The sequence below is a fragment of the Scyliorhinus torazame genome, chromosome 11 (assembly GCF_047496885.1).
Source record: "Scyliorhinus torazame isolate Kashiwa2021f chromosome 11, sScyTor2.1, whole genome shotgun sequence".
In the NCBI taxonomy this organism is placed as follows: Eukaryota; Metazoa; Chordata; class Chondrichthyes; order Carcharhiniformes; family Scyliorhinidae; genus Scyliorhinus; species Scyliorhinus torazame.
In genome coordinates this window covers 114,602,950-114,630,874 of record NC_092717.1, presented here as the reverse complement: position 1 = coordinate 114,630,874, position 27,925 = coordinate 114,602,950, and the positions used below count along the sequence as shown (strand labels likewise).

Here is a 27,925-nt window from a genome sequence, read left to right as displayed (position 1 = left end):
TTCACAATGGCGTGGGCACTTCGGCGCGGGAGTGGAGAATCCCGCCCGTGTTGTGGGACTCATGCTGCAACCGCAACAAAGGTCTGAAGTTTGACTGGGGGTGGAGTGCGATGTGAAGCTGGGGGGTGAGGGGTGTGGCCTAATGTAGAAAGTGGGCAATGCTGAAGGAGGGCTGTGCAAGGAAGGGGGGGGGGGGGCGGGAGTACGAGGGCTCACGATGGCAGACAGAGGAGCTAGGAGGCGGATGAAGAAGACAAATAATAGAAGGCAGATGGAAGACCAAGGGAAGGGAAACTGAACCCTGCAAGGCTGCATGGATGAAGACTCCAGGTGCTGTGGGTAGAGGTCCAAGTGGGTCATGGACGCCTCACAGGTGATAGGCCTTGCAGGGAGGTTGAATCAAGCAACAGACTTCTTCTTGAGACTGTTAGCCTTTTTCTTCTGAGTTGCTGACAACTTGCATATGTTGAAGACATATGTGCTGGAGAGAATGATATGAGTGTGCTGGACTGGTATTTAAATATGGTGCCGGGGCATTCAAACCCACCAGCTGATGGCGAGCTGACGAATCAGCTGCTATCCCACCAGGAGAGTCAGAGGGGAACTCATTTGTGTATAATTAATCAGCTTCCAAGTTTAAAAAAGGAGGTAGACAGAAGGCGGTAACTATAGGCCGGTTAACTTAACTTCTGTCGTGGGGAAAATGCTTAAATCCATCATCAAGGAAGAAATAGTGAGACATCTGGATAGAATGTCCCACTGGACAAACGCAGCATTGGTTCATCAAAGGCAGGTCATGTTTACACACAATTTACCTGTAACAGATCTGTGCTGGCATCATCCACACTTGTCCAAGTGACTTTTAATTTTGTCCCAGATTATTGTCTCCAAAAGCTTTCCTATCACTGAAATTAAACTGATTGGCCTGTAGTTTCTGAGCTTATCCTTACATTCTTTTTTTTAAACAAGGGTGGATAATTTGAAATTCTCCTGTTCTCTGGCACCACCCTTGTATCTATGGAGAATTGGAAAATTATGGTAAGTGTCTACACAATTCCCATCCTTATTTCCCTCAGAATCCTTAGATGCATCTGATCAAGTCCTGGGTAATTTAAGTACAGCCAGCCTTTCAAATGTCTCTCTATCCATTTTTAGCCCACCTAGTGTCTCAATTACTTGTCATTTCACCATGACGTTGGCAGCATCTTCAACCTTGGTAAAAACAGATGCAAAGTTCTCATTTAGCACCTTAACCAAGCCCTCTTTCTTCATGATTAATTCATAATTGTTCAGCAAGAGCTGCCCAATCGTAGAATCACATCTAATATGAAGCCTTGTGTTTTGAGTTTTGCAAACATGGGCTATCTAGCACTGGACATGCTAATAGCTACAGTAATATCCAATTTAAGATAATCAATCAAGCTCATAACGCACTTAATTAATTCTACCTGACCTGCTGAGTATTTCTATTTTTATTTCAGATGTTCAGCATCCACTGTGCTATACCTTTTCAGGAGAAAAATACCCTTACCACACATTTTATATGGATTAAGAATTGATTTGGGCAATTTGCACCTTTATACATATTTAACATATGTATACGCTTAACTATATGTTCATACTTACCTGGTGTATTTTTAAGGGGAAGCATACAGTATCGAGCTGATTTTCTTAATGTTAGCTCCAATGATTTACATTGTCAAGTCACAGGTAGACTCTATTGTGATTATTCAATCCATTGATTTTAACATATAACCAGGGATTTCTGGCAGGGAGTGTGGATTTTGAAAATCTTCCATTAATAAAGGTTTTCTATTCCGATTTTAAATTTCGCCCTATTCATTCTCCATGTCCTTGTACTATTCCCAGATGTGGCATAATCCATATATTTCATCCTGGAATCAAGTATTTGAAATAATTTGTCCAACTTTTTTTCAACTTTATCTGGCCAGGTTTTCCCTGTCTTTTGTAAAGTGGAAAAGTGGAGCAATTCCCTAAATGGCAAGCTCCATAAGCCAAGGAGCGACCAAACAATTCCAAGGAGGAAATGAGATAAAAGGACAGGCTGTGTCATGTTGGGACACCCATCTAGTAACTGGGAAAGGACAGGTCAATAAAATGATCAGTCAACATTCTATTTATTGTGAAGAATCAAGAGTATAGATTCATTGGTTTTCTTTGCAGACCTGAGAAGAAGTGTGAACAACCCATGTGTGAAGAACACGATGATGAACGAATCAACATTTATTGTCTGACATGTGAAGTGCCGACGTGCTCCATGTGTAAAGTGTTTGGTGCTCATAAAGACTGTGAAGTGGCGCCACTCAATAATATTTACAAAAGACAAAAGGTAGGTCTTATTTTCTCTTCTCCATAGATTTTCTTTAAGAACGGTTTCTTCTGTCTAGTGATTTTGAATCAAGGGATAGAAAAGTATCCAGTTCCCGTGACTATTTCAGTGTAATTTTTGTCATTCATGTCTTCACCCAATTTTCACTTTCATGCGTCTCCTTCTTATGATGACAATGGTGTCATGCTTTCATTTGTTGGTTGATGTTTATTTTTAAAGGGAAATTAGCAACACAAGCACAAATGGTTGAGCAGTTTATTTTTGGAGCCACGGCTTCAAAGTGAAATATCTGGGGCGAAATTCTCCGTAGTCTGCCGACCGGCGCCAAAAACGGCGCAAATCAGTCCGGCATCGCGCCGCCCCATAGGTGCAGAATCCTCCGCATCTTGAGGGGCCGAGCCCTAACCTTGAGGAGCTAGGCCCGCGCCGGACTGATTTCCGCCCCGCCAGCTGGCGGGAAAGGCCTTTGGTGCCCCGCCAGCTGGCGCGGAAATGACATTGCCGGGCGGCGCATGCGCGGGAGCGTCAGTGGCCGCTCACGGCATCCCCGCGCATGCGCAGTGGAGGGAGTCTCTTCCGCCTCCGCCATGGTGGAGACCGTGGCGAAGGCGGAAGGAAAAGAGTGCCCCCACGGCACAGGCCCGCCCGCGGATCGGTGGGCCCTGATCGCGGGCCAGGCCACCGTGGGGGCACCCCCCGGGGCCAGATCGCCCCGCGCCCCCCCCCAGGACCCCGGAGCCCGCCCGTGCCGCCTTGTCCCGCCGGTAAGAGAGGTGGTTTAATCCACGCCGGCGGGACAGGCATTCCAGCAGCGGGACTTCGGGCCATCCGGGCTGGAGAATCGCTGGCGGGGGGGGGGGGGCCGCCAACCGGCGCGGCGCGATTCCCGCCCCCGCCGAATATCCGGTGCTGGAGAATTCGGCAACTGGCGGGGGGGGGGGGGGGGGGGGGGGGGATTCACGCCAGCCCCCGGCGATTCTCCGACCCGGCGGGGGGTCGGAGAATCCCGCCCCAGATATTGCTCAGTCCCTCCTTTGACAAACTGCACTGCTGTTTCAGGCCTGAACATGATGGTGGGATTGTCATGGTCCACTGCCACAGCACTACCTATCTGTTGATGAGTTACAGACCCACTATATTATATTACCTAATGCTTTGGTTGGGTCAGTGTTATGAGTCATCCCTGAAATTATTTTGCTAATGCCTCAGCTCAGTGATTGTTTGTTCAAAGTGACTAACGATCTCACAAGAAGTTTCTGAATTTCCATTTGCACTGATTATCACAGAGTCATTGGTTAGCGTTAACCCAACTTAAGTTTTATCTACAAATAATTAGTAGCTTGCAATTGAACCCACTGTATTGTACCATGATAATAGCTGCAAAGTTTCAAATTATTGGTGGTATATTAAGATAAAGAGTCCCCTGAAGAATTGTATAATCTGAGATAGACATAAGCATACATGGCTCACTATCCCTTACATTGATTAAAATATTACATTTTATTACTTCTTAAAAATCAATTAATCACTGCTGTGCTCCTGATGCACCAAACATGATTTTGCAGTTGTAATGAAGGAAAAGCTGTCAGTGCGCACTGTTGTTACAACTGTGAAACTGACAGTGAAAACCTAATTTTGTATTTGTGCAATGTCTATTGCTCTATTATCATTTTTTAAATGCACAGAATTTTAAAATATTAAAAAATACTTTGGTTATTTTTAATGCTTTTCAATGATATTTTATCTTCTACCTTAAACCCATGTGTATGTCCCAACCTTGATTTCGCTCTCTATAAAATGCTTAAAACCTGAAAGATAATCAGTGCTTTTTACTTTTTAGTTTGCTGTCTGTGAAAATTCTTGATTGTGATTGGTTAGTTAGCTTGCTTGATCCGATCATTGTTATAGGATGCCTGAAATCCCATATAGGTGACATATGAATGAAAATAATGTTGAGAAAGATGAAAACTATACCACGGGCCTTCTAATTCTTGCTTAGCTAATTTAGCATTTTCTGTTTTTTTCGTTCAGTCTGAGTTCAGCGATGGAATTGCAATACTAGTAGCAAGCAATGACCAGATTCAAACAGCAATCGCTCAACTGGAAGAGACATGCAGAAATATTGAGGTATTTCTGACATTTGTAAAGCCACATCGCAAATACAAACAAATAAAATGCAAATATGCCAGAAGTATTTCGAAGATACATTATTCACATTTTCACCAAATAAATTTAGAAGTTAAACTCCTGTTTTGTCCTGTTCTCTAGGGGCACAATTCAGCTGTTCCTTAGAGGCCTATTACCAAGCCTCCTGCAATACTGCGCTGAACCATTGGAACACGTGACAGCTGTGTCAGTATGAATAGCCCAGCGATTCCCTTCCCATCTTTATAAGGAAAGAACAACCCTATCTCGGATCAATATCTCCCTGCACCATAAGATCAAGTGCTCAGTATGTGGCCAATCAAACCTGCACCTACCACACTCTGGCCTGCGTGCTGGTTCCCCAACATACTACATCCTCAGATTTACTGCATGGGCCATAAAGAATAATTTTCTATTCCTGTACATTTTCACAATGATAGATGTAATACATTGAGACAATGAAAAAAAAAGATTCAGACCGGAATTTTCCAGAAACCCCTCCCTGCCTTGCCCGCCCCCCCATGTGGCGAGTTTTCCCATGGCAGAGGCAGCTCATCATTGGCTGCTAGCAGGATCTTCCAGTCCCACCAAAGTCAATGGCAATTTGCATGCCTCACCCATCCTGCCGCTGGGAACCCACAGCGGGGGTTGACTTCAGTGGGACCCGAAGATTCCACCAGTGGGAAGGGTTGGAAAATGAAGCTATCCCTTGCAAATATTAGCAAGCAAGCTTTTAAGCCTTTTTATGAAATTTGTTTGTCCACTTAACAAAGTGGACAAACAAATTTGTTTGCAATAAAAATGTGGACACAACATAATTCCAATGTGCTAAAAACCAGGGGCTGATTTCTCCGCCGTTGGGATGGTCCGTTTTGCCGGCAGCCCGGGGGTTTCCCGACGGGGTGGGGCTGCCCCACAATGGGAAACCCCATTGACTGGCGCCGAAACGGAGAATTCTGATGGCGTGCTGAACCAAAAATCTGGCGCGGCGGGACGAAGAAACCTGCCCCAGGAGTCTTTTGCACATTAGTTTTTTGTTTGTGGATGAAGCTAATTAGAATTTGAAGAAATTCATCTTGTGAAAAGTAACTAGTGTCTCCATGTTCCAGGATAACAGTCGCAGGCAAAAGGAACTGATGTGTGAAAAGCTTGATGGTCTGTATGCAACGTTAGAGGAGAAGAAAAAGGACATGTTGCAACATATCACCGCGGAACAGGAAGAAAAGATGCAACATATTCGCTCTTTGATTCGGGAATATGGAGAACACCTTGAGGGGGTATCCAAGACCATCGAGTCTGGATTGCAGTGTATGGAGGAGCCTGAAATAGCAGTCTTCTTACAGGTACTGGCTTACTCAATGTCCCTTCGGCAAAAGTACATAAGAATATAGGCATATCTCAGGAGTGATACTGCACCAATCCTTGTTTTAGCACAAGGTGCTTAATACTGTTCCTCCAATTATTATTAGTGATAATAGTTAAAATATTCTGGTATAATATTTTATCAGATTTGGGGTTGTTACAAAGAGTAACATTGCCACTTTAAATGTTTGACTTCTCATCCTGAAGGCAACCTTGGGAATGTACAATAATGTAAGAAATGTAAAAAATTGGTTCTGATTTAAAAAGGTAGGCAAGAGCACATACAGTTCATGTGTAGCCAGGCAAACATTGGTGCGCACTGAATTTCAAATGTAGCTTAATATAAATGTTGACTTTAACATTTCTGTGGAGTTACAATCACATAATCATACAATGGTAACAACATAGATGAGATCATTCAGCCTGTCATGCCCATGCTGGCTCTCTGCAAGCGCAACTCAGCTAGTCCCACACTCATGCCCTGTCACCACAACGCTGCAAATGTTTTCTCTTCAGGTACAGATCCAATTTCTTTTGAAAGCCACAATTCAATATGCCTCAATCACATTGTCAGGCAATGCATTCTGGATCCTGACCATCTGCAGTATAAAAGGGTTTTTCCTCATGTCATTTTTGCTTCTTTCGCCAACCACCTTAAACAGCCAGCTTCTTGTTCTTAATCTCAATGGAAATAATTTCTCTCTATGTACTCTGCCTAGACTCCTCATGATTTTAAACATCTCTATAAAATCTCCTCTTAGCTACCAGCCTCTGCCCTCTTGATGTCTATCACTATCATCCTCATAGATCATTTACAAATTTTGAAATTGCACCCAAGTCTAGGTCATAAATATATATTAAGGAAATCAGATGTCCTAAATACTAATCCCTGGAAAATCCCATTGTATTCCTTCTTCCAGTCCAAATAACCACTATTACCTATTTTTCAGCCAACCTTGCATCTATGCTGCCACTTGCCCTTTTGATTCAATGGGCTTCAAATTTCATGCCAAGCTTATTATGTGGCATTTTACATTCTATTGGAAGTTCATATACATCCCATCAACCTCATTATCCACTCTGTTACCTTATCAAAAAATTAAATTGAGTTTGTTAAACACGACTGGCCTTTAACAAAGCTGTGCTCCCTTTCCTTAGTTCATTTACAACTGTCCAAGTGACAGTTCTGTCCCAGATTATTGGCTCTAAAAGCTTTTCCCCCACCAAAGTTAAACTGATTGGTCTATAGTTACTAGGTTTGCAACCTTTTTTGAACACGGGTGTAATATTTGCCATTCTCTAGTCTTCTTGCACCACCCCCTCCAATGTGAATTGGAAGATTATGGCCAACGCTTAAGCCATTTTCACCCTTAGTTCCCTCAGTTTCCTTGAATGCATTTCATCTGGTCCTGGTGACTTATCAACTTTAATGCAGCCAACCTTTCTTTATCAATTTTGAGCCCATCCAATATCTCAACTAGCTCCTCTTTCGTATGACCTTTGCAGAATCTTCTTCCTTGGGAAAGACAGATACAAAGTATTCATTTAACAGCTCTGCCATGTCCTGTGTTGATCTTCCTTTTGTTCCTTAATCATCTACCTCTTGCTTACTATCCTTTTACTATTTAAATGCCTATGGAAGATTTCTGGATCATCTTGTGTTAGCGTCTTCTCTAATTCTCTATTTGCTTTTCTTGTTTCCTTTTCCACTTCCCCTCTGTACTTCTATTTTCAGCCTGCTTTTCATTTGAATCATAAACCTAACGTCTGTCATACATTCTCTTCCTCTGCTTCAACTTATTCTCTATCTATTTCATCATCTAGGGAGCTCTGGCTTTGTTTTTTACACCATTCCTCTTTGTGAGAATGCAGCTTTACTTGAATCATCTCATTTTTAAAGGTAGCCGTTGTTCTATTATTTAACCTGCCAATCTTTGATTCCAATTTAACTGGGACATATCAATTCTCAACCCACTGAAATTGAACTTTTTCCAATTAAGTATTTTTTACTCAAAATGGCTCCTTCTTCTTCTCTATAGCTAACCTAGGATCACTGTTTCCTAAATGTTCCACTACTGATATCCAGTTAACCCACCTCATTCTGCAGAATCAAATCCAGCAAAGTCTCTTCTTCTCTGAACTGGGAACGTACTGATCAAGAAAATTCTCCCGAACAGACTTCAGAAACTCTTCCTCCTTTCTGCTCTTTACACTATTATTATCCCAGGAAAATTAAAGTTTCCTAATATCACTACCCTATAGTTTTTGATCTTTCAGGAGTTTCTCTGTAAATTTGTTCCTTTAGATTTTTCTGAATAGTTGGTAGTTTGTGGAATACTCCGGGTAGTGTCAAGGTACCTCTAGTTTTTCTTAACTTTAACCAAATGGATTATTTCCTTGACTGCTCCAGGACATCCTCTCTTTAAATCACTAAACGCACTACAATATTTTCTTTAATCAATACTGCTACCCCTCCTCCATTCATCCCTCCCCTATCTTTCTTGGTGGGATTCTCTGAGCCTGAGGCTAGGGGCGGGATTCTCCGAACCCCCGCCGGGTCGGAGAATCCCTGGAAGGGGGGGGGTGTAAATCCCACCCCGCCGCTCCGACACCAGCTGCCAAATTCTCCGGCACCAGTTTTCTGGCGGGGATCGCACCGGTCGGGGGCCCTGGCAATTCTCCGGGCCCCGATGGGCCGAGCGGTCACCCATTTCCAGCCAGTCCCGCCGGCGTAAAATAGACATGGTCCCTCCCGGCGGGACCTGGCTTGGAGGGTGGCTAGCGGAGTCCTCGGGGGGGGGGGGGCCCGGGGGTGATCCGGCCCGGGGGGGTTGCCCACCACGGTGGCCTGGCCCGCGATCGGGACCCATCGATCTGCAGGCGGGCCTGTGCCGTGGGGGCCACTCTTTCCCTCCGCGCCGGCCTCTGTAAGGCTCCGCCATGGCCCGCGTGGAGAAGAAACCCCCTGCGCATGCGCAGGAAACACGGCGGCAGTTCTGCACATGCGCCAACTCATGCCGGCCCATGGCGGCCCTTCAGCGCCGGTTGGCTCTGCGCCAATCCCTCCGGCGCCGGCCTAGCCCCCAGAAGTGCGGAGGATTCCGCAACTTCCTGGCGGCCCGACGCCGGAGTGGTTCGCGCCGCTCTTCACGCCGTTACGGGCCACCCCGCCAACTGCGGGAGATACCAGCCTAAGTTTTTACGCCATCGGAAACGCCGTCGCATTTCTCAGCAGCATCAACATGGCCTCAGAATCAGCAATTCTGGCCACTACAGGGGGCCAGCAGGGCACTGGAACGGCCCACGCCGCTCCAGCTGCTGATCCTGGCGTCAACTGAGCGCCGCAGGGTCCGCGCGTGCGCAGTGGCACCCTTCTCTGTGCTGGCCCCGACACAACATAGCGTAGGGCTAAAGGGGCAGAAGAAAGGAGGACACCAGCCCGAGAGGCCGGCCCGCCGATCGATGGGCCCCGATCGCGGGCCAGGCCACAACGGAGGCCTCCCCCTGGGTTCGATCTCCCCCTTGCCCCCCCCCCCACAGGCCACCCCCAGACCCTTCCACGCCAAGGTCCCGCCGGCTAAGAGCAGATTAGAACGGCACTGGCGGGATTCGGGTTTTTTGCTACGGCTGCTCGGCCCATCCTGGGCCGAGAACCGCCGGAGGGGCTGCGTAGAGCGGCCCCCGACCGGCGCCGCGCCGTCCCTGCCGGCGCCAATGGTGCCGATTCTCTGTGGAGAATCGCGTCCCGGCGTAGGGGTAGCGTGGAATGACTCGCGCCGGTCACGGGGATTCTCCGGCCCGGCCCCGGGCTGAGAGAATCCTGCCCCCTGTATCCAGAAATGTTTCGTAGTCAGTCCTTTTTTGAGTTAGGTCTCCATTATCACCAGATCATCATACTCAAATGTGGTTATCTGCGTCGGAAGCTCACCAACCTTACTTCCTATGCTTTATGTGTTTATATACATTAAACCTAATTTAAATCTCAATACATTTCTTCTTACTCTGACCCCACTTAATATCTCAATATTTCTTATCCAGCTGGCGGGGCGGAAATTCCTCCGGCGTCGGCCTAGCCCCTCAATGTTGGGGCTCGGCCCCCAAAGATGCGGAGCATTCCGCACCTTTGGGGCGGCGCGATGCCCGTCTGATTGGCACCGTTTTGGGCGCCAGTCGGCGGACATCGCGCCGTTTCGGGAGAATTTTGCCCTCTGTGTGCATTTTGCACTTTCTCCCCTTGTCTGCGTGGGTTTCCTCCGGGTGCTCCGGTTTCCTTCCACAGCCCAAAGATGTGCAGGGTAGGTGGATTGAACACGCTAAATTGCCCCTTAATTGGAAAAAATGAATTGGGTACTCTAAAATTTAAAAAAAACCTCTACTCTCCTATTTCCATACTCTTTTTTTAAAAAGAAATATTTTTATTCACATTTTTATGTATTTTCAACAAACCCCCTCCCCCTTACAGAAAAAAGAAAAACAAAGAACACATAAATAAACATCTTACAACTACATCACGAATTCCCCCAATATACAAACCCCCCATTAAGCAATAATAAACACAGTAGAAAACACAAAGTACACCCACCCCTGCCCCTCTGGGCTGCTGCTGCTGCTGACCACCTCCTAACGCTCCGCTAGAAAGTCTAGGGACGGTTGCCACTGCCTGAAGAACCCTTGCACAGACCCTCTCAAGGCAAATTGTACCCTCTCCAATATATTGAACCCTGCCATGTCGCTGATGTCGCTGATCCAGGCTTCCACGCTTGGGGGCCTCGCATCTTTCCACTGTAGCAGAATCCTCCGCCGGGCTACCAGGGACGCAAAGGCCAGCATACTGGCCTCTTTCGCCTCCTGCACTCCCGGCTTGTCCGATACTCCAAATAGTGCTAACCTCCAGCTCGGCTTAACCCGTATGTTCACCACCTTAGACACCGTCCTCGCAATACCCCTCCAGAACCCATCCAGCGTCGGGCATGCCCAGAACATGTGGATGTGATTTGCTGGGCTTCCCGAGCACCTCCCACACCTGTCTTACACCCCAAAGAACCTGCTCAGCCTCGCCCCTGTCATATGCGCTCTGTGAAGAACCTTAAATTGTATCAGGCTAAGCCTGGTGCAAGAGGAGGAAGAATTAACCCAACCCAGGGCGTCCGCCCACGCACCCTCGTCTATCTCCTCACCAAGCTCCTCCTCCCATTTACCCCTTAGCTCCTCCACCGAGGTCTCCTCCTCCTGCATCTCCTGGTAGATCGCCGAGACCCTGCCCTCTCCAACCCACACCCCCGAGAGCACCCTATCCTGGATCCTACGTGCTGGAAGCAGCGGGAACTCCCTCACCTGCCGTCTTACAAACACCCTTACCTGCATGTACCTGAAGGCATTTCTGGAGGGAAGTCCAAATTTTTCCTCCAGCGCCCCAAGGCTCGCAAACGTCCCATCTATAAACAGGTCCCCCATCCTTCTAATTCCTGCCCTGTGCCAGCTCAGGAACCCTCCATCCATTCTCCCTGGGACGAACCGATGGTTCTCCAGGATCGGGGACCAAACCGAAGCCTCTGCCTCACCCCTGTGGTGTCTCCACTGCCCCAAAATTTTCAGAGTCGCCGCCACCACTGGACTTGTGGTGTACCTAGTCGGCGGGAGCGGCAGCGGTGCTGTCACCAGCGCTCCCAGACTCGTGCCCACACAGGATGCCATCTCCAGCCTCTTCCACGCCGCCCCCTCCCCCTCTATTACCCACTTGCGTATCATCGTCACATTGGCAGCCCAGTAATACCCACACAGATTAGGTAACGCTAGCCCTCCTCTGTCCCTACTCCGCTCCAGAAACACCCTTCTCACCCTCGTGGTCTTTTTCGCCCACACGAATCCCATGGTGCTCCTACTGACCCGCTTAAAAAAGGCCTTGGGGATCAGGATCGGGAGGCACTGGAATATAAAAAGGAACCTCGGGAGCACCGTCATCTTCACCGACTGTACCCTACCCACCAGGGAGAGTGGCAGCATATCCCACCTTTTAAACTCCTCCATCTGCTCCACCAGCCTCGTCAAGTCGAGCTTGTGTAGGGCCCCCAGCTCCTGGCCACCTGGATCCCTAAGTACCGAAAACTCCTTTCCGCCCTCTTCAGTGGAAGCTCATCTATCCCCCTTCCCTGGTCCCCTGGGTGTACCACGAAGAGCTCACTCTTCCCCACGTTGAGCTTTTACCCGGAAAAGTCCCCAAACTCCCTGAGGATCCGCATCACCTCCGGCATCCCCCCCACTGGGTACGCCACATACAGTAACAGGTCATCGGCATACAACGATACCTGGTGTTCCCCTCCCCACCCCCCCGGACCAGCCCCCACTCCACCCTATCGAAGGCCTTCTCCGCGTCCATCGCCGCCACTATCTCCGCTTCCCCCTCCACTGCAGGAATCATCATTACGTTAAGGAGCTTCCGCACATTGGTATTCAGCTGCCTTCCCTTAACAAAACCTGTCTGGTCCTCGTGAATCACCCCCGGGACACAGTCCTCAATTCTGGTAGCCAACACCTTCGCTAACAGCTTCTCGTCCACGTTGAGGAGAGAGATTGGCTTATACGGCCCACACAGTAATGGGTCCTTGTCCCGCTTCAAGATCAGCGAGATCAGTGCCCTGGACATTGTCGGGGGTAGGGCACCCCCCTCCCTTGCCTCATTGAAAGTCCTCACTAATAGAGGGCCCAGCAGGTCCATGTACTTCCGGTAAAATTCTACCGGGAACCCATCTGGCCCCGGTGCCTTACCCGCCTGCATACTCCCCAGCCCCTTAGTCAGCTTCTCCAGCCCTATCAGTGCCCCAAGCCCAGCCACCTGCTCCTTCTCCACCCTCGGGAACCTCAGCCGATCCAAAAATCGACGCATCCCCCCCCTCCTCCGTCGGGGGCCCAGACCTATACAGCCCCTCATAAAAGTCTCTAAATACCCCATTTATTCCCACCGCACTCCGCACCGTGTTCCCCCCTTTATCCCTAACTCCCCCAATCTCCCTCGCTGCCTCCCGCTTCCGAAGCTGGTGGGCCAGCATCCGGCTAGCCTTCTCCCGTATTCATACACCGCCCCTTGCACTTTCCTCCACTGCACCTCTGCCTTCTTGGTGGTCAACAGGTAGAACTCGGCCTGGAGGCTTCGTCGATCCTTGAGTAGTCCCTCCTCGGGGACCTCTGCATACCTCCTATCCACCCTTAAAATCTCCCCCACCAATCTCTCCCTCTCTCTCCTCTCCTTCTTCTCCTTGGAGCCATAGTGGAAATTAGCTCTCCCCTAATCACCGCCTTCAGCGCCTCCCAGATCACCCCCACCTGCACCTCCCCATTATCGTGAGCCTCTAGATAGCTTTCAATGCACCCCCAGATCCGCCCGCTCACCTCCTCATCCGCCAGCAAGCCAACATCCAGGCACCACAGCGGGCGCTGGTCCCTCTCCTCCCCTAGCTCCAGCTCCAACCAATGCGAGGCATGGTCTGAGATGGCTATGGACGAATACTCCGTGTCCTCCACCCTCGGGATTAGTGCCCTGCTCATAACAAAGACGTCTATCCGGGAGTAGGTTTTATGGACGTGGGAAAAAAAAGAAAATTCCCTGGCCCCCGGCCTGACAAACCTCCATGGGTCCACTCCTCCCATCTGGTCCATAAACCCCCTCAGCACCTTGGCCGCCGCCGGCCTCTTACCCATCCTGGACCTGGAGCGGTCCAATGTTGGATCCAGTACCGTGTTGACGTCCCCCCACATTATCAAGCTCCCTGCCTCCAGGTCCGGAATCCGTCCCAACATGCGCCGTATAAATCCGGCATCGTCCCAATTCGGGGCATATACATTCACTAATACCACCCGCACCCCCTGCAGCTTACCACTCACCATCACATACCTACCTCCATTGTCTGCCACGATATTCAGCGCCTCAAACGACACCCGCTTCCCCGCCAAAATCGCCACCCCTCGATTCTTTGCGTCCTGCCCTACCCATCCCTTTCTCAGCCTAACCTGATCTGCCATCCTCAAATGCGTCTCCTGGAACATAACCACATCTGCCTTCAGTCCCTTCAGGTTCACGAACACACGGGCCCTCTTGACCGGCCCGTTCAGGCCTCTCACATTCCAAGTTATCAGCCTGATCCCGCCACCCCCCCCCCCCCCCCCCCCCCGCCCGATTAGCCATCCCCTTTTCTAGGCCAGCCATGTGCCCGCGCCTCCCACACTCTCCATTCCCCCCCTGCGGCAGACCCCCTCCCCGAATCTCTCTCCGAGCTCCAGCTCCCCTTTGGCCAATGCAGCAGCAACCCAGTCCCCCCCCCCCCCCCCCTCATCCTCCAGCTAGGTCCCCCCATAGCTGTGTTGCTCCCCCCATAGCACTCCCGTAAGTCAGCTGACTCCTGCTGGCCCCAGCAACTCCCGCCACTCCATGGACCCCCCCCCCCCTGTGGTAGTCTCCCCCCCCCCTGTTCATCAGCGGGCGCTCCTCTCCAACACTTTCCTTCCCCCCAAGCCCCGCCCCCTTCCTTCCCTAGCGCGGGAAAAAGCCCACGCTTTCCATCAAACCGGCCCCGCCCTCTCTGGCGCAGCTCCCTTTTGCGGCCTAATCCCAGCTCCCCCACCTCGGGCCTCCCATCTCCCCTCCCGCCAACGGGGCCCCGTCCTTCCGACCACCGACGCCCACACTCTCACAAAATCCCCAACTTCGAACCATTTCACCCTACCCCACCCAGCACCCGAGGAAACAATACAGAACAGAACAGAACATCCCCCAACATCCCCAAAGCACAGTAACCACAGTAGCCCCCCGCGACCTCCCCTCACAACCGACCCTCAGTCCGTGCCCAACTTTTCGGCCTGAATAAAAGTCCACACCTCCTCAGGTGTCTCAAAGTAATGGTGCCGGTCCTTAAACGTGACCCACAGTCGCGCCGGCTGCAGCATCCCGAATTTCAGCCCCTTCCGATGCAGAACCGCCTTAGCCCGATAGTACCCGGCCCTCTTCTTGGCCACCTTCACGCTCCAGTCCTAGTATATACGGACCTCTGCATTCTCCCACCTGCTGCTCCGCTCCTTTTTTGCCTATCTTAGGACACACTCCCTGTCCACCAAGTGGTGGAACCGCACCAATACCGCCCGCGGCGGCTCGTTAGACTTGGGCCTCCTCGCCAGGACTCGGTGGGCCCCATCCAGCTCCAGGGGGCTGGGGAAGGCACCTGCGCCCATCAATGTGTTCAGCATCGTGACCACATATGCTCCAGCATCCGACCTCTCCACTCCCTCTGGGAGACCCAGAATCTGCAGGTTCTTCCTCCTCGACCGATTCTCCATGTCCTCGAACTTCTCCTGCCATTTCTTTTGCAGCGCCTCATGCGCCTCCACCTTCACCGCCAGGCCCAGTATCTCATCCTCAGTCTCCGAGGCCTTCTGCCGCACCTCCCGGATCGCCGCCCCTTGGGCCTTCTGGGTCTCGACCAGCTTGTCGATCGAAGCCTTCATCGGCTCCAGCAGCTCTGCTTTCAGTTCCGTGAAGCAGCGCTTGAGAAACTCCTGCTGCTCTTGTGACCACTGCGCCCACGCTGCCTGGTCTCCACCCGCCGCCATCTTGGCTTTCCTCGCTCGCACTTTTCGCTGCACCAGAATTACTGGTCCAATCCATACAATGCCAGGGAAATCGTACTGTCACCTTCCCACACTGGGAACCGTCGAACAAATGCCGCTGGGGCCCCTAAAAAGAGCCCAAAAGTCAATTTCTGGCAGGAGCTGCCGAGCGTGCGACTTAGCTCAGCATAGCTGCAACCGGAAGCCCCTCCTATTTCCATACTTAATAGTACTAGAATTTTATTGGATTTTAACAGTTGAACCTGAAGAAAGGAACATCTTAGTGTTAACGTTATAATATTAAAAGCCTTGTGACTATATCAATGTTACCAATGTTGCATTGTAAAAGACCCAACAATCAATTTGACTGCAGAATAAAATAACTCTGTTCGACCAACCATTCATATTGCAGAACTTCAATCAACGTGGTTGCCGCGGCCAAGGTCAACAACTGCCTCTGCCACATCATTTCACAAAAATGACGAATTACATTCTGCCAAAAACAACATTTACCCCATACACTTTCCATGACATTCCCTCACTAAAGCTGCTTTATAGTCTGAAAATAATATTGTGGCCATAAAATATAATGCAAATAGGTTTGGAGATCGATGCAGACAAGCCCATTGATTCTGATATAGGCAGGTCACCAGCTTCATAATAATAGAAGTTGGATACTGTTGATGCTGGAGATCTGAAATAAAAACAAAAAGTGCTGGAAAAACTCAGCAGGTCTGACAGCATCTATGGAGCAGGAAAAGAGTTAACACTTTAAGTCCAATATGACTCCTCTTTGGAACTGCTCATTTACTTAATTGTTGTGTGCAACCCAAACCTAAACATGATGATGAGTAACTGCATCCCTAAATGGGGATGCAAAATCATGAAAGGCTAGCCTAAGTTAAAGCTAGCCTGCACTAGACGTAAAGTCAACCTGCACCTCTTAAAGGGGAGGTACATTTTGACTGGAGCAATGCTGAACACCATTCTAGTAGTGATTTTCCCATGAGAAAGCGATATGAATGGCACAAAACCGAAGAGAGTGGGCTCTGAGGTTCTCTGAAGCAGCAGTATAGACCTCAGTGCAGGAGATGGATACAAGGAAAGATATTCTCTATGCACAGCAGACAGGGGTTCCTCCATACAGACACTGGGAAAGTCAGTGGGAGCAGACAGCTGTGCAAGTCAATGCCAGCACTGTAGCCAAGAACCTGGTTACAGTGCTGCATAAGATTCAGTGACCACATACGAATGGTCAAGGCCAGTGAATGGATCTTCAAATGTGATATCCCACCAACTGCGCCATCAGCCTCACACACTTCACAATGCAGTACACCCCCACCACTCACCTGCTAATATTTCTATCAGTCATACTCCACATTCACAGCTTTACCTCACCCTCACACACTTATTGCTACAAACCTCACACCCACCCCTCACAGATTGCACAGCTATACAACCATGACATGAACATCAGCCAACACAATGTACCGCATTCACTGGCACCCTTCGCTCTCTGTTGCTGGATAAAGTGGCGCACAACCCACACGACCATAGCTGCATGTCCTCAGCACAATGATTGAGACAGTGCTCACCCTTCTGAGAGCAATCATTGCTGTGGTTTTGTCCAGTAACATGGCTGAAACCATTGAAGGTGATGATATCCTCATACCTAATCCTCCTGCTCACATCTCATTTCCCCCTGAATCCAAAATCTCTTTTGCTTTACAGACTGCATAGAGTTAAAGCATGTTTCTCCCCTTTCCCTCATTGCAATCCTACCCTTGTGCCTTTCTCCTTGCAGATACCCAATAACTGTGATCTGTCCAATCAGTGGTACAGGAGCAAGATGAGGAAGATATTGATGATGAAGAAGAAGCACCATCATTTACTCTTACACTTGCAGCCACTGTCTTGGATGCGGAACACTGCAGATACTTTAGAGGGTAGCTTAAATCTGCATGTAGCGAGGCACCGGATAAGGAGCCTACAATCAAGACAGAGGGAAAGGGTAGTGCAGGTGCCACTTCATGGAGGGTGAGACAAATTCTGCTGCAAAGGACTCAGATGAGGACAGAAAAATGCTACGAATATGTACATAGACATGTTTGGTGCATTGATAGGCCAAAAGGTCTGCAGCCATTGTCAAGAATCACAGAGGAGCCTAGCACCAACCTGGCACATAGAGGAGTCCATCCTTTCCAGTGTTGAATTGGTGACCAACGTCATTCCCATGCTTGTGGATGCAACCATGGTGTAGTTACTTGGTGGCCTAGTCTCAGTTTGTACTGTAACACAAGAAGAAGCCACCCAAAGTTTGAGTGCCAAGATGGAAACTCCCACTGTTCCTGCAATGTTGCAGTATCAGCATTGACCACTGCTCCTCATGGTGATACTGGGTCTGAAAAGCTGCCAGCCCTCTGATAGACTGACAGCTCTTTGGAGGTGGGACATTATCCCTTAAAGGTACAGGAGCCCTGATGCCGGGCAGTTAATTGTCGACTGCACATAAAATCTGGTTGGGGCTCCCAAAACTGACTGAGGCAGGTTTGCCCTCGACTTTTAGTTTGAGAAAGGGCCACCATTGCCCCATAAAATCCAGGCCTCCCAGTGCCCTGGCTGTTGCCTGTCAACCATGCAGCTTATACTGCTGTCACCCTTAGCGGGATTGTGCAGTCTAAAGCCTCGCCCTCAAGGCCCAGAGCTTTGTGAGATCACCCTGCAAGGTCACCTTGACCCCCCCATCCCCAGTGAAAGTAATTGGCTTTCCACCAGCCATAGTGCAGCAAATGGGACACCACTGTGTAGGAGCTCTGGGATATGCAAAGGCACCGGAAGACAGGAACTAAGGGAATGCACAAGGGTGATTAGCTAACTTTTGTATGTAATATTGGACAGTTTGATTGTTAATGTTGGTTTGGAATGTTTGCTCTGAGCTAGATTTTATTTCAGCATTGTGGCCACTGTGATGGTCAGTAAAAGAAGGAAGATAAGGCATGGCACTCACGACTGGAAAGGGGACTTGTTGGTTGCCTCCTCCCCTTCTCCTCCACTTCCTCCTTTCTCATTCTTTTCTTCAGCTGCTTGAAATGCACCTGATGGCACCACCTGTGCTGTCACGATGCTGTGATTGTGAAGGGTGCAGCGGACCATGATGAATCATGACAGGTTGCCTTGGAGGGTGTTACAGTTCCCCTCCAGAGCAGCCCAAGCAGCAGAAGATTTCCTTAAGCACCCCAGTGTTCTGCCTCATTATATTTACATTGCCCACATGTGCATGTGTTGCACACCAGAGTCATGAGCCCAGTGGTCAGTGGATGGGCCTCGTTGCCCATTAGCCACCCTGTGGTTTCCTGCAGTGGCTCAAATGCTGATGGTGGAGTGGACGGCTTCAGAATGAAGACACCATGACAGCTGCCAGGACCCTGGGCATGGTCACACACCAGCTGCACATTATGGGAGTTGAGGCCTTTGTGGCTGTGACACACCTCTAAATTTACACGATGTGTATGCAGTCAATGGCACGTCACATCATGGGAAAGTTGTAGTCTTCACTCCTCTTCGGAAAGATAAAATGTAACACATTCCCATCTCTTTGCATACTGAGAGTCAGTGACCTCCCTCGTATAGCAGTGGATGAGAAACTTCACGCTGTTGGTGATTTCTCCTGCTCCAGCCTGGAAAGAGCCTGATATAAAGAAGCTGAAGGTCACTGTCACTTTTACAGCAACTGACCATATTGTCCTCTGAGGCGGTAGATCAGCCGACAACAGGCAGCAGATTTCAGTGAGAATCTCCTTTGTGAAATGGAGGTGGCTACGCTCTTTCTCACTGAGAGTGAGATGGGAAAAATACTTCTTGAAGATCCTGGGTAGATATGGCCTCTTGCTGAGAGCCTTTTCCCCCTCACCCTCCTATGCCCTCTTCCAGCAGCTTATCCTCCTCTATAATAAATGCAGAAAATGCTGGATAAACTCAGCTAGTCTGGCAGCATCTGTGAAGAGAGAAACAGGGTTAACGTTTCAAGCCCATAAGACTCTTCTTTAGAGGAGCAGAGCCACATGGACTTAAAACGTTAACTTTGCCTATCTCTCCACAGATGCTGGCAGGTCTGCTGAGTTGTTTCAGCATTTCCTGTTTTTATTTCAGATTTCCAGCATCCGCAGTGATTTGCTTTTATCCTCCTCTGTGTTGCCTTTGCTTATTCTCTCTGTCATGCTGCAGGCCAAGGGGCATGGAAACTGTACCACCATGACTGGGAACTGGTGAAGTGAGCTGAGCCCTTGAAGCACAAACCAAAGTCTTCACCAAGCACCATGAAATTCCCTGTAGACTTCAGCAACTTAAGTAGCAGTAGAAACCTCACAGCAATTCCACTAACTCAGCAATGGCCAGTAGAAATCAATCCACGGCTGAAATATTTGATGATCCCTTTAAATAATGCTCATGGATAGTCCTTCCCACTGCTAAATACATGGGGAGCTGCATGAGAGCAAGGGAGTGTGTAGGTGGAGATAAAATAGTGATTACATTTAGAGACAATGTGAAGATGACAAGCAAAAGGGGAACAAGGCTTATGGGGAGAAGGCAGGAGACTGGGGATGAGAAACATATCAGCCATGATTGAATGGCGGAGCAGACTCGATGGGCCGAATGGCCTAATTCTCATGTCTTAATGTCTGAAAAGAAAGGAATGCCAAGAGAGGAAGGAGGGAGAGCTAGTGAAGGAAGAAATGGACAATGCATAAAGAATGGTAGAGAGCGAGAGAGGGTTGGATGTTCCTGTGGTACCAAATGGGGGTCCTATGCCCATACTTGTCAGCATCAAGTCTGCCTCAGCAATCAGAGATCTCACACTGGGCTACCTTTGAGTTTGCCGGGCTGTCTCTTAAAGCTGCTGCCTCATTTAGGGCCGGCAACATCAAGGATAGAGCTTTCCCCTCTCTGCAACCTCTACTCCATCTCTCTGTTGTACTGAAGATCCAGAAGCCTTGCTTCTGCTGCCCCATACCAGTTGCAGTCTGTGTGTGTTCAGGTCACCACATCCCCTGCCCTCTCTGCCAGGATGCAGTGCCACTCCCTGCCAAATCCAGTAACTCACCACAACAACTCTAAAAAACATTCCACAGTCCTTCCAGAGACTTTGCAATAGCAGAAGTCATTCTAAATTACATTACCTTTAAGTTGAGTCCCGAGTCCTTCAAATAACATTAGTACTGGGCGCCTCTTGCAGCTGAATCTACGCTATTTAGTGAATGACAAGCAAATATGTTACATGGACCTGGGTGTTCCAAATATGCAAATAGAGCGTTGAATCAGTCGATAGGGCTGGATGACATTATGACAGCTTCCAGTGTACACAGAGGATGCCTTTGTGAGCACCCTTCCCAACATGGAGTGCTGCATGGGCCACCGACATAAGTATTCCTGCAGAACCTCTCCCAGTAGTTACAGATCCTACTCTGGTCTTCATATTCTGGGCCTACCTGAAGTGGGACTGAAAACCTTTAGGGGTGGGAATTCCACCACTAAGCCATATTCTATGGTAATGCACACCAAAGAAATGCATACATCTAATAGTAATAATGTTTCCTCATGTCTACTGATTTGACTTTTTTTCCTGGATTTGTGGGTGATATAGACAAACTCACACCTGCTGCCTGTTCCTCATTACCTCAGGACATGGTGTGCCCCCAATGCTGACTGTGGCGCTGTGATGATGTAGCAAGAGCCAAGATTTGACTCTATGGCAGTGAAGGAAAGGCAGTATATGTTGCCGTTAGTGTCAGTGTAGAGAACTTGGTGTTGGCATATTGTTGCTATTCTTATCCTTGTTGGTAGTAGAGAACACAATGGGCAGCAAAATGCCCATTAGAATTTACAGTGCAGAAGGAGGCCATTCAGCCCATCGAGTCTACACCGGCCCCTGAAAGAACACTTTGGACAATAAGGGGCAATTTAGCGTGGCCAATCCACCTAACTTGCAAATATTTGGACTGTGGGAGGAAGCCGGAGCACCCGGAGGAAACCCACACAGACACAGGGAGAAAGTGCAAACTCCACACAGAACGTCACCCGAGGCTGGAATTGAACCTGGGACCCTGGAGCTGTGAGACAGCAGTGCTAACCACTGTGCCATCCTGCCACCCCTAAATTGAATTCAAATGTCACCATCTGCCAAGGCGGGATTCGAACCCGGGTCCCCAGAACATTGTCCTGGATCTCTGGATTACCAGTCCAGTGACAATACCACTGCACCACTGCCTCCCTTTTCTTCAGTCCTACTCTACTCCGTCTTGTTTGCCATATTCTTCTCTGTTAAGTTGTCATTACTCAGGGAGATGTACCATGATGCTCCAGCCAAGCTGGTGTGGGGCTAGCGTGATGAGCCTGCTGCCGGTCAAATTTGTGTGCTTCACAAACAAGAAACTTAAAGTTTGAAATGGTGCTGTGGGGTACAGAATACCAGAACTTAAAGGTTGGATTCAGTTAAATTTCTCCTCTATTATTTTAGCAGAGGTTTAGTGCCACTATTAAAACAACAGGAAAGAAATTTCTGATAAATGTTAATGAATCACCCTCTAGTATTCCACAGCATTGTTGTAATTCTATCCTTCCTGATGAATTAAATGCTTGTTTTGAAGGGTATATATAATAAAAATGTGTTTTCTGTTACAGAATACAAAACCTCTTATTAAAAAGTAAGTACCCAGCGACATAGGGCTGATATTTAACAATTTTCTTATGAAATAAGTACCATTATCTTTAAACCTACTTTCAATGCAGATATGCATTTACCCTATGACATTTTTTTTAGGATTTCTGAAGCACTGAAAATATCACACATGGAGAAAATAGAACGTGGCTTTGAAAATATGGATCACTTTTCAGCTGAATTTAAGAAGGAAGAAAGGCTTCTGAGGGAGATTGACTTCCAGAAATGTGAGGATATGTTCCATAACAAAGTTAGATCATTTAATTTTCATGCTAACCAATAGGCTGTGTATTTTGTGCTTCTTCAGATGTTGGTACCAGAAAACTATCAGAAAACTAGTTAATCGATACTCGTTTCACTTAGGAATGTAACTGCTCTGAAATAAAACGAGAACATACTGCTCGGTCAGGTCACAACTTGTTCATCAGAATCATCTTTCAACTAAAGACTGTGGAGTACCTTTTCATCTTCACCACATGGGTAGTAATCTGGCGGAGTCGATCCTCGGTTATAGAACCCACATCAACACTGGCACCTGTGCCAGCCCATCCCTTCCATTGAAAACAGAGGAATAATAGCAGACAAATTCTGTAGAGTGGGCAATCTGTTCCACCATGTTACAGGAAATGAAAATAAAAACTTACCCTGCTCTTTCAGATGTTGGTTGACTTGCACATTTTATGGCCAGAATTTTTCAGATGGTGGGGTCTCACTTCCTATCATCCAAAGAGTCAGTTGGGAACACATCCCCGATGACTCCAAGTGTCCTGCGCCCATTTCACGCTCGAATGGGCATTAAGTGGCTGAAGGCAGTACTCCCATCCCTGAATTGGGAGGAAGTCCCGCCTTAAAGAGGCAGCTCTCCAATCCCTGCACTGACTGTGCTGCAGTGGGCAGAAGAAGAAATGCTGAAGGACATCAGAGACTAAGTCTGGGCAACAAGTCTAGGCAATGGAGGCCCAGGTAAGTTCAAGGGCTCCAGGGTGGGTAGAGCAGGGAAGGCCTGGGGGGGTGCAAATAGGGCGATCGGGGTCTCGGGGGAGAGGCCGGTGGGGGAGTTGGGAGGGAGATCCTGAGGCCGGGGGAGGGGTGCCCAACTTCAGAGAGGAGGGCTTCTGATAGAAGCGCCTTCCTGCTGGAGTTTTAACTCTGTTGATTTTTGGTCTTCACCCACACAAGTTCATTTCTCCCATCAGCCTAAAGATTGAGGCTGGCTGGGAATCGCGCATAAGTGGCCAATTGGCCCTTAATAGCCTGAATTGGGGGAAAGATGGTATAATTTGCTGTGTTGTTGGGGTGGGTAGGAACCCAGAGGAAAATCCGTTCTTTCAATTTCACCCCACCCCCACCCCACTCTGGCCCAAAAACCCACCGGTGATGGAGCATATGTTTCTGTTACATATTTTCAACGCAGCTGAGCCAAGCTTAAAGAGAAAGTGGGTTGGTGATAGCAACACTGCAACTTGTTCCCTCCAACTTGCATTCCTTTCATGGGCAATTCTCTGCTTGGAGTAATTGAGATCAGTGTTAGGGAAGAAAATATTGCATTACTTTTAGGCAGTGATAAAAATAAACAGTTTCAATTTACGTGCAGTACAGGTGAAAGTTCCATTAACACTAGCCCAACAAGACATAACTCCATTTGATTTTCTATTTCCCTGAACATCTTTGTAGATGTTAGGGAATTCCATCGAATGCCTACAGTACGGAAGGAGGGCATTTGGCCCATCAAGTCTGCACCAACCCTCTGAAAGAACACCCTACCTAGGCCCACTCATCCGCTCTATCCCCGTAACCCTGTAACCCCACCTAACCTGCACATCTTTGGACCGTGGGAGGAAACAGAGCACCTAGAGGAAACCGGAAAGGTCATTTTGTATTGCAGAAATGGAGTTGCTAAAATCATTATTGGTTAGGCCCTCATAGTCATCAAGATCTTGACAGGTGATGCTGAATTGCAGCCCAGGTCACAGTGCTGAAAGGATAGTGGATGGAGAAAATTATGTTTCTCACATTACATTTATAAAAGTTTTTTTTTAAATTTTAGAGTACCCAATTCATTTTTTTCAATAAAGGGGCAATTTAGCGTGGCCAATCCACCTAGCCTGCACATCGTTGGGTTGTAGGGGCGAAACCCACGGAAACACGGGGAGAATGTGCAAACTCCACACGGACAGTGACCCAGAGCCGGGATCGAACCTGGGACCTCGGCGCCGTGAGGCTGCAGATCTAACCCACTGCGCCAACGTGCTGCCCTACATTTATAAAAGTTGATCATTATCTCTATTGTTATTGAACATTTTTCAGTTAGATTTTTATTCAAACAATCAATTTTAATTTGCCTTAGAATATGCGATGCATTATAGAAATGAAGATCCAATAATTTCAAGAATAAAATTCTCATGTAAAATACACATTACTACTTCACTGAGCAACTCTTCCTTCCATAATTTGGTGGTTATTTGATCCATACATATGGGGAGATGGGCATATTATAAATCATTGATAAGAACATTAAGAAATAAAAGCAGCAGTAAGCCATTTGGCTCCTCATGCCGGCTCCGCCATTCAGTAAGATCATGGCTGATTTGATCTTGGCTTCAACTCTATTTTCTTGCCTGTTCTCCATAGATCCTGGGCGGGATTCTCCGGCTGCCGACATCAAAATTGCAATCGGCGATCGGCCGGAGAATCAAAGTTCGCACCGAAATCGGGGGCGGGGCTGCTTTCGCGATGCTCTGCCCCTCCAAAGCGCCCTACTACAGGAGTACACCGCTCGCCATATCGACGGCCTCAGGATGTTGCCTGAGGCCCTCCCCCCAACGCTCCGCCCCCAACCAGCTGAATTCCCGCGGCATGGGTCTCTCATGCTATTACTTGTCGGGAACTCGGCGTGGCGGCTGCGGACTCAGTCCAGCGCCGCCACAGCCAGGGGAGAGCCAATCCGCAGTCAGGGGGGACTTTGGCAGGGGTTGGGGGCACTGTTGGTGGTTGGTCCAAGGGTCGTGAGCCGGCTAAAGGGGGGGCACTATTTGGCAGGCCGGGTCGCCACGCGGCCGGCGCCATATTTCACGGCACAGCCGCTGAAAGCCACCGCCGTGCGCATGCATGGCCACGGATCCGGCAATTCTCCAGCCGTATCAGCAGCTAGAGCTGGGTGCTCTACACTGCCTGCGTGCTAGCCCCCCACCAAACGGAGGATCGGTGGCCATTTTGCGCCAAATTTTCAGTCGTAAAACGCCACCATTCCCACGATGGCATCAGGACATAGCCTGAAAATCGGAGAATCCAGCCCCCTGACTCCAATTAGTTCAAAGATCTGGCTATCTCAGCTTTTAATATATTCAATAGCTCATCTCTATTGTTCTCTGCGATAAAGAATTCCAAAGATACACAACCCTCTGAAATAAGAAATACCTCTCCACCTCCAACTTAAATGGTTGATCCCCGATTCCGAAATCATGTTTCCTTAGTTCTAGATTCCAACTCATCTTCTCAGCATCTACTTGTCAAACCCCCTCAGAATTTTTACACTTTTCAACAAGATTGCGTCTCATTTTTAAAAACTCCAATGAGTATAAGGGCAACTTGCATAACTTTTCCTCCTAAGACAACCCCTTCATCGCAGGAATCAACCTTCTCTGAACTGCATCAACTGCAAGTAGATTCCTCCTTAGATAAGGAGACCAAAACTGTATGCAGCTCTCCAGGTGTGGTCTGCTCAACATCTTGTAACCTTCTTGTAATAAAGGTCCACATTCCACTTGACATCCTAATTATTTGCTGTACTTACTAATATTTTGTGTTTCATGTATGAGGACAGCTAGATTCCTCTGGTTGACAAAGAAATGTTGAATTTTCCGGTAAAATATAAGGAAAGAACATGGAGCAGAATGAGGCATGTTCAGGTCAATATAGGTCAATATAATGCACGGGGAGATAAAAAGGGCAAATCTAGAAAATAGAAATAAAAATAGAAAATGCTTCAAATTCGTCAGATGTCAATCATCACCTGAAAATGAATATTTGTTTAAAATTCTGGGAACCCTTCCACTAGTAATTTTAACATTTTTTTCAAGATGGATCATTGGACTACAGAACATTTGGGCTGGTTTAGCACACTGGGCTAAATTGCTGGCTTTTAAAGCAGACCAAGGCAGGCCAGCAGCACGGTTCAATTCCCGTACCAGCCTCCCCGAACAGGCGCTGGAACGTGGCGACTAGGGGCTTTTCACAGTAACTTCATTTGAAGCCTACTTGTGACAATAAGCGATTTTCATTTCATTTCATTTTCATTTAAGGACAGTACAATGGGCCTGGCATTCTCTTGCTGTCCGCAGGTATGGGTCTCACTGAACTAAAATGGATGGTGAGCTGGCCTGAATTCCCAGTGCATCCTGGAAACTCCCTCAGACATGGTCCCAAAATCCTCCATCGACTTAATGGATGCAATGTCTCTGCCCCACACGTTTATCGTCGAAACGTGTTTTGGGAGGGAAGATGTGAGGGACGTAAACCCAGTAGATCTGTGTTCCAGTTGATTGCAAACCACTGTCAGCATCTCAGAGTTACACTGATAATGTGCCCTTACCAGGGCCTGGATGTTTAGGCCCAATATCTTGTCGGGCAAAATTCCTCTGTTGTGATGTGGGTAACAAAATTATAAATCACTTATAAAGAACATGTTCATAATTTTTCTGGGCATAGCACACAGTGTAAATTGTCCACCATAATCTCAGGATTGCTGATTGTTTACCCAGCTCCAAGCTGCTTTTATATTCTGCCGAGTGTTACGTTAGTGCCACCTGCTCCCAGCGTCTGGGTTTTATGCAGATGGCGGGCGGCAACACTATTACAGGATTCGCTGCGGCCACTGCCAGGGCGAGCCAACAATTTTGCATTGTTGGTTCTGCCAGCTGAAACTGGCACAACACTAAAGTAGAATAAATCAGGTCTACATGACAGCGTGTGTTCTTTAAACCCACAGTTGAAGAGGAGACAATGGAACTGGAAGAAGAAGAGGAAGAAGTGGAAGCAGAAAAAGCTGAAGAGATTCACACTGAAGTGGAACAGTCTCAACAACAGGAAGATACTGCCAGAGCTACATCTCCATCCATAAATCCAGCAGGTCCAATACCCACAAACACAGCTGCATTGGCAGCAGAAGAGGGAAATGATTCATTGCCAACGGAGACTGTTCAGCAGGTAATACTTATTCAAGCATTGATGTTAACAACTAGTGACAAACATCAAAGCTTTCCAGAAACTGCAGTGTATTTGCATTGGAATATTTTTTTAGGGACAGCTGGATGTTTTCTTTGGCTAATTAATGTTTTCAATGAAATTAGTTTTCCTTGACATCAAGATTCCTCAGAGGAAAAAGGAATAGCCTATAACCAAGGAGAAAACAAATGCAGTCAGCTAAACCCTGTTGATCCCTCATCCTTATAATATTTTGGTTGGCATTTCAGAGCTACGATTACCTCATAAAGCTAGGAACCACTTGGATGTAAGTTTCCCCTTCCTATGATGATTTACAAAGCTCAATGATATTGCAACTTCAATAAAAACCTCAACATTTTCAACCTAATGAATGCCAAGCACAAGGGCTAATGTGTCTAGGAAAAACCTTGTATAAGCTTGGCATGTTTGACTTAGAATGCTACTAATGGTATGATCAAGGTGTTTTTGTTGCCATGCAGAGCCAGCCTCTGGAACGTGTTTCTTAAGTTTAGCCTTGTTCATGGAGCAAGCCCAGT

At 48.1% G+C, this 27,925-nt stretch overlaps 1 protein-coding gene across 3 annotated transcripts in view; it reads left to right on the top strand.

Annotated features, from left to right (window-relative positions):
- trim55a (tripartite motif containing 55a) overlaps window positions 1-27,925 on the top strand; it is a 194,574-nt gene that overhangs the window by 130,195 nt on the left and 36,454 nt on the right. For 2 of the 3 annotated variants that reach the window (XM_072467652.1, XM_072467651.1), the window contains exons 3-8: window positions 2,185-2,350; window positions 4,382-4,477; window positions 5,605-5,838; window positions 22,130-22,152; window positions 22,269-22,393; window positions 27,154-27,371. In XM_072467652.1, coding sequence (XP_072323753.1) covers window positions 2,185-2,350; window positions 4,382-4,477; window positions 5,605-5,838; window positions 22,130-22,152; window positions 22,269-22,393; window positions 27,154-27,371 — 862 coding nt within the window. Of the gene's footprint in view, window positions 1-2,184; window positions 2,351-4,381; window positions 4,478-4,618; window positions 5,581-5,604; window positions 5,839-22,129; window positions 22,153-22,268; window positions 22,394-27,153; window positions 27,372-27,925 lie in introns of those variants that run through there. The other variant, XM_072467653.1, reaches the window with a different exon arrangement.